The sequence below is a fragment of the Hesperophylax consimilis genome, chromosome 5, assembly GCF_061612785.1.
Source record: "Hesperophylax consimilis isolate HC1 chromosome 5, BYU_Hcon_1.0, whole genome shotgun sequence".
NCBI classification, from domain to species: Eukaryota; Metazoa; Arthropoda; class Insecta; order Trichoptera; family Limnephilidae; genus Hesperophylax; species Hesperophylax consimilis.
In genome coordinates, this window is record NC_142840.1 from 30,763,763 (window position 1) to 30,770,850 (window position 7,088).

Consider the following 7,088-nt stretch of genomic DNA (forward strand, 5'->3'; position numbering starts at 1 on the left):
AGAACGAACGAGGGAACACCAACACACAAACACCGCGTTATGAACCGTCTGTGCCCCGCTCACACGCACACGCGTACGCGGCTTGCAATTCGTCGATAGGAGAGGGAGATAATACCACGGGATTGCATTTTGTTGCGCGTAAAAAACATTTTTATGCGCGCGGGGGGAAGCGGGCGCCGGAGCAGCACGGCCGCGCACGCCGCAGTCAGCGAGTGACGGCCCTGCACGAAGGTCGTGTTTGTGATTGATATAGTATAGTGTGCCCGGTGTGTTTTCCGATCGCGGTGCAACTAAGTTTTTCGGCAGTTTGTTCCCCGAATTGGCGACGCCATGGTGTGTGACATGGACTGACCGCTACGTTGCTTTGGATTGTGAACTAATTTGTGACTAATCGGTGAGTTTTCATTCGGAAACAATAATTTCCCTTATTTTTAGTCATCTTTATTATTATACCATTCGACTTAACAATTAATTAATATCTAGTCAACGTAATTAGTAATATCATTATGGCTGCAATTTCAACAACAAATTAGAAAAATACTATTTCTCTCGACAACTTGACACGGGAATGCCCTAGTGAAATGTGCAGAATGTTTTTTTTATGTTAAAAACAATTTTTTGAAAAAAATAATTAAATTTTCTCTTTTACCCCTCAAAATATTTTACTCTTTTTTAGTCATCCTTAGAAAATTTATTTTACACCTTTCGAAGATAATTTAAATTTGTTATCATTCTGATAAAAAAATACATAAATAAAAATAAAATCTCTTTTACCGTGAAACTTTCATACCTACCCTTTTATCATTCCAACCCAACTACCTACCTACGAAATGAGTTAGGTACTTACCTAATAGGATTTATTGCAAATTGAGTTGATAGACAATATAGAGCTGCAGCACTTTTTTTTTTAATTTGGGCTATTTAATTGCACTACGTAGGTAGGAACTGAAAGTTATTCGAGGGGTTGAGAAGGCAATTCATGCAAATTAAACAACTTCCGCTCCCAGTGTTTTAGCCGGGAATAAGGAGGGGTCCCAAATTTGTTAATTTAATAACAAAATAATATAAAAAGAATTGAAATTATTTTTTGTGAATATTTTTTTATTCTTAACCAAATTGCTGGGTACTTGATTGTAGATGGTTTTACTGAAATGCTCAGTAGATAATAAGCTAGCTAATGTGTGCATTTTTTCTTAAGTAGTTAGATACCTACGCTTATACGAAGAGTTCTGTAAAAAAATCGCATTTTCTTCATTTTCCTCTTTTTGGCCGGATTGAATAAAAAATGTCTATAAAAAAGCAAATTTTTTGCTTGATTAATCTGATTGGTATGTACCTAGTCATGGAAAATTTCAATTAAGATGCGGTTTCATGTGTAGGATGTTTACTTTAAACGTTTTCTTTAGAATGTTTATGTTTAATCATATATGGAGGACTGAAATAACTTTATGATGAGCTTGTCACTTTTACAAATCAAGCTAAATAAAATAAAATGTTACCAAAAAAACTTTTCTAATTTAAGCAACTTTATAACACTGTTGCCATCTATAATTGATTTTATTTAAGTTCACCTGTGTTGTGCAGAACATTTTTCAATGGTAGGTACCTAATTTATTTATTTAATTGCTTTTGTTAAATAAATTAACGTATTAACATATTTGCGCAATGTTGCACCAAACATATTTGTCTCAAATATGTTTGGTGTAACCAAGTCCTCTTCTCTTCAAAAAAAGTACCTACTTATATACCCATTCAAATAAATAAATAAAAATCTTATAAAAGATTCAAAAATGTGAAAGTTTCAACGCATTAGTTATTGCAGGTAATATTTGTAATTTTAGACTAGGTAAAATACAAACGTTATTTTCAAAAATAATATTCTAGAGTGCTACCTACATAATTATTAACTCCTTCGCTGCACCGTTCTCAATGTTTTAAGTGTGTTCGTTTCGCAAAATTTATATCTTGCAAGCACTATTTATTTTATTTACTGTTTATGATTAAACATAATGACTGAATTAGAAATAAAATCATATATACTTAGTTACTAGATAGAAAGCGATTAAAATAACAATATGTCAGTAAAAAGATGTACTGATGAAAAATTCAAATTGCACTTTTTTGTTTGTGAAACGGACAGTCCCAACTGCGCCCTAAGGCCATTTCGAGCATATTGAAAGTACCTAACACCCTGTAACGTGCAGCAAATACACTATATTTCTTATTTTAAATCAGTAAATTGTGAAATAACATAAATTAAATCAAATGAAATTTACATGCGCACGCCGGGATTTGAACCCGCAATCTTCGGATATGTGGCCTATGTACGTAACCACTTAACCACGGAGGCCGTCGTTCTTCTCCAGATATTTGTACTGTCCTATATGTCCCGTTCTGATGTTTCGGTTTTAGTTGATCAACTTTAATTTAAAGATAAAAATTTAACAATTTCTAACTAAAAACTTATCTTTATTGAAAGAAGGTTCACACGCGTGTCAATATGCTTTCAAGCGTCCAGTTGATCAACTAAAATTGAAACGTCTGAACCTCTAATGGATATTTTACATATTTTTCTCTGGATTTTCATTCAGCCAATTTAATGCCTACCCTTTTCAACAATTTCAAATTGCTTAATAATGGCAAAAATATAGATAACGGTATTTCCAATTCAATAGCGTCTTTATTAATTTTCTTAATATTTTCCTTTAGATGTACAAAAATAAATATAATAAATCTACTTTGTATTTCCTCTGGATATCATCGGTTTCTTAATATTTATTTCTTAGAATAGCGTAATATTTCGCAAAAAATTTCCAAATTATACTTAAATACAGCGTAGCTTCATTTCAATATTTGTTTAATTTGCAAGATAAAAATGCTTATCTGTCTAGCTCATTGCAAATCAATAGACCGATACTTTTCACTATCAAAAATGTATTTTGCATAGAATTATATTTACTATTTGCACAAGTTTATGGGTAAGTCTGTTAGTTGATAACCTAGTGATACAATTATAGATAAATAATATTACAGTTATCTTTATATAATTCATATAACTTTAATGACACAAGTGAATCAAATAGTTGAGTGGCGCCATGTCTAGAGTCGGAAATACAGAGGAGGATATGAGACGAAGTACGAACGCAATTGAGGCCAGGAGTGCGTTAGTCCATTCTCTCTGCCTACCTGTTAGTGAGTTATATAAATTAAATCATCGAATTAAATGTTATACCCTTAAAAAAATTGTACAAAATTAACTAACATTTCTATTTTGCAATTAGATGTTGTCGATAGGTAATTATTAGGTACTCAATATAAATATTTAGATTAATCTGATAAGACTCACATATGATTCTATCTCTAAGTGTTTTCTTCACATAAATATTTTTGTAGGTATGTATTTTGTACGGAACGGACCATTTTCAGCTCGCAACCTCATTTTCATCATGTACTTTGAAAAGTATCAATTTACTTTTACAAAATAAGACTAGACATCATGATATCGTTTGTTCTATGATAATTTAGAGGCCGATCGTAAAGGTTGACCGTGTAGAAATACCCATTAAACTTTTACAAAATTAAGACACTACATCATATTGTTAGATCCAAGGGCTTATAGATGAGGGACGGGGTTGGGAGGTTCAAATCCCTCAGTATTGTGTAGGAAAAAAGAGAATAGTACACATTACATAAAATATAACAAAATTATTTTCACAACTCTTTTGTCAATAATATGTGGTGTAAGTAGAGGTACTAAAAACAAATTTTCCAACCCCCCCACCAGAGTCGAACCATGTGAATGCTATAGCTACTAGGGTGGTTTAATCTTTTTGCATAGTTTTCAATATAATTCGTGCACGAAGCCGGTTGAAAAGCTAATCAATTATTTTTAAATGATTACACTTAAGCATTTATTGTGCACCTCATATCTCAAGTAAATTACAATTTTTTAGACATAAGTAATATAAGTATACATATATTTTTTGGCATTCCAATATTGTATTACTTAAACTGGATCTCATTTTGCTTTTACTTGTTTACACATTATATTATAAACTTATATTTACTATACTTTGCTGTTTTAGACGTTCATAAGGATTCTTTATTACTTACGCAATTTTAAGTTCATGTTCTAGTCCATGTCTTATACTATAAGTTAGTTATGCAAAAGCCGAAAGGCGTTAATGATACAAACAGAAAAAATAAGTCTTAAGAATTCTATCCACATAAATATCATTGTGCTATACATAAGTTGTAAAGTTTATTTCGCTTTTCAATTTGCTTTGTTTTAGCGCTGTGCCTCTTTAGCTTTTTTAAGTCGTAGCCAAAAACATGTTGTTGATCATCCCCTTCTTTATTGTTTCATGGATACCTTATTATTATTTAACAGAGGGGTGCGAACACCGCCCACCAAATACCACCGTCCATTTTCTATTTGTTTGTTTGTTTGTGTGCACTCACCGACACAGGCTCATGGCGGAACTAAAAAACACGATGCGTCATCCTGCATCAATGATTAAGTAATTATTATTGTTATTGCGATTACATGAAGCATCATAGTGGTCGTGATCGCAACTGTAATTCACGTGGGCGGACGATATGGACAAAAATAATATAGCAACGTTCCAGTTATGATAAAGAATTTTTTAGGATGTGCGAAAGTGATTCATTGGCTTTATGTCATCAGATGACTAGGTAGGGTAATACTTGAAAATCGCTAATACGTAGGAGCTACCCACATTTCAGTCGACTTAAATTTACAAGACTTGCAGTAATTATAAATTGTTTTTCCTATTTTCAGATAATAAACAAAATCAAGATGGGAAGCAGTGAGGGACAAACCTACTGCCTCCGGTGGAATAACCACAAGACGAATCTGGTGGAGATCCTGGATATCCTCATAAAGATGGAGTACTACGTGGACTGCACGATAGTCGTGGATGAACACGTGCAGTTCAAGGCGCACAGGGTCATCCTGGCAGCCAACTCGCCCTACTTCCAGACCATCCTCATGGACGTACCCATGGACCACTGCAGCATCCTCTTCCCCGGGGTCAAGGAGTTCGAGATGCGCGCCCTGCTGGAGTACATGTACACGGGCGAGGTGAACGTGACGCAGTCGCAGATACCGCGCATCATGAAGATAGCCGAGCAGCTGGAGGTCAAGGGGCTGTTCGATATGACCGAGCTGCGTCAGCGCTTCCGCGAGGAGCCCGAACCTTGCCCTGCCACGCCGGCCCCCGCGCACTCGTCTTGCTCGCCCCCGCCCTGGAGCCTGCCGCCCGTGCACACGCCCCACCAGCCGCACCAGCCGCACCCGGCGCCCCCGCCCTCCCTTAGCGCCTCCTACGAGTCCGCTTCGGACATGAATCCACTCAAGCGCAAGAAACTCTCCAGCATCAGCTCCATGCTGCTGTCGCGCGATACGCCCATTCTGCGCAACGTGTTGGCCCAGACCAGCGTGGCGGACTCGTCGCAGCCGGCAGCCGGCCTGCTCTGCCAGCCCGTGCCCCCAGCTCCCCATGTCCCGCCACCACGCTCCGACCGTCTGCACTCCAACGGATCCGCACATGATTCTTATAAGGTAATTATTATTCAAATGAATTGACATTGTTTTAGTATAAAAAACCTTTTCAATAATGTTGAGATTCTATACCGTCACTAATACTATACTATTACTATTTTTAATCGTCACTAATATCAGTTTAAATTATTGTTATTTTTCAGCACCATCGCACGGAACTATCGGAAGAGGCGCACTCTCCCTACACCGACAAATCTTACGATGACGACAGCATAAACCGCTCTTTCCACCCCGCATCCCCGCCACAGAACTTCGCCAGCGACCTCCGCTGCGGCATAGCCCCTTACGTCCCCCAGCAGAAGCCGGAGTGGAAGCGGTACAAGCAGTACACGAGGACGGATATCATGTCCGCTATAGAGTGCGTGAGGAACGGCATGAGCGCCCTTCAAGCGTCGAGGAAATTCGGCGTTCCCTCTCGCACTCTCTACGACAAGGTCAAGAAGCTGGGCATCACTACCAGCAGGCCTATGAACAGAAGCATCAAACGCGAGCCTAACGGTAGTCCTGGAAGCATGGGAGGAGGGTGGCTTGGAGGAAGAGATGAGGAACCGATGCACCCCGCAGCAGCATTGCTCGACGCAGGATTCTTACAACAGGCATTGGAAGGACGTGGAGAACTGGGCGGACGCGAAGCTCTGCATGCGATGGCACTAGCCGCCGCCGCCCACGCCGCCGCTGCGGGACTAGGCCCCACGGGCTCCCCGCCCCCGCTTCCCCCGTCACCAGGGGTGCTCAAGTATATCCACCGCGCCAGCCCTAGTCCGCCACGCCCCTCCCGCCCCAACGGCCTCCACCCCGAAGAAACAGACGATGAGGACCGCGTGGAAGACCTCTCAGTTAGCCGAAAGCCGGACCCCGACCCTCCCGGAGTCATCGTCCCTCCCATGAACATGAACCAAGTCTCAGCCATAATAAAGAAGGAAGACGTGTTGCGGGATTACCGTGATGACTCCAGAAGAGGCTTGTCCATCGACTGCGGAGACAGAGATTGATTCTAATTCAGCTCACGTATGGAAATGTATAAATTATAAAATCTATTATTACTTTGTTAATTCACGTTAGACTCCATTGGAGGTTTAAAGTGCTCATAAAGCAGACTGAGGATTCAGTGCAATATTACGAGAGAATAAATAAGCACCCCGTACTATATTTTGTTATCGGCAAATAGTTTTAAGAAATCGAAAGTTAATATTTAGATTAAGTAGGATTAAGTTCGTTGTTTTATTTTTCATATCCTAGATTCTCGTGTCGTAAATGCTGTAGACTTGTTCGGTAGCAGTCTCTCGTACGGTAAATTCACTCGGGACCAGGTAGCAGGCAGCAGTACGGGGGACTCTGCGAATATTCCTCTAACAGCGACGAGAAACGAAACTATAAGACTGAAGATTTATTGTATTTATAATTTAAACATTTTATATAACCTAAATGTAAACAGAGGCGATGACCCTGCGGGATAATCGCTAGACTGATATGTCCATACTATTGTATAATCTAGCGTAGTTAA

General features: G+C 38.9%; 1 protein-coding gene across 1 annotated transcript; it reads left to right on the forward strand.

Annotated features, from left to right (window-relative positions):
- The first annotated feature begins 294 nt into the window (after positions 1–294).
- rib (BTB/POZ domain-containing protein ribbon) lies at positions 295–6,576 on the forward strand. Its single transcript, XM_089632108.1, has 3 exons — positions 295–394; positions 4,802–5,584; positions 5,728–6,576. The coding sequence occupies exons 2-3, from the start codon at positions 4,820–4,822 to the stop codon at positions 6,574–6,576; spliced, it is 1,614 nt and encodes a 537-aa protein (XP_089488234.1). The 5' UTR covers positions 295–394; positions 4,802–4,819.
- Positions 6,577–7,088: the final 512 nt, after the last annotated feature.

Coding starts and splice junctions, on each gene's coding strand:
- rib (XM_089632108.1), top strand. CDS start 4,820: ATGGGAAGCAGTGAGGGACAAACCTACTGCCTCCGGTGGAATAACCAC. Junction 5,585..5,727: donor CCGCACATGATTCTTATAAG/GTAATTATTATT, acceptor GTTATTTTTCAG/CACCATCGCACGGAACTATC.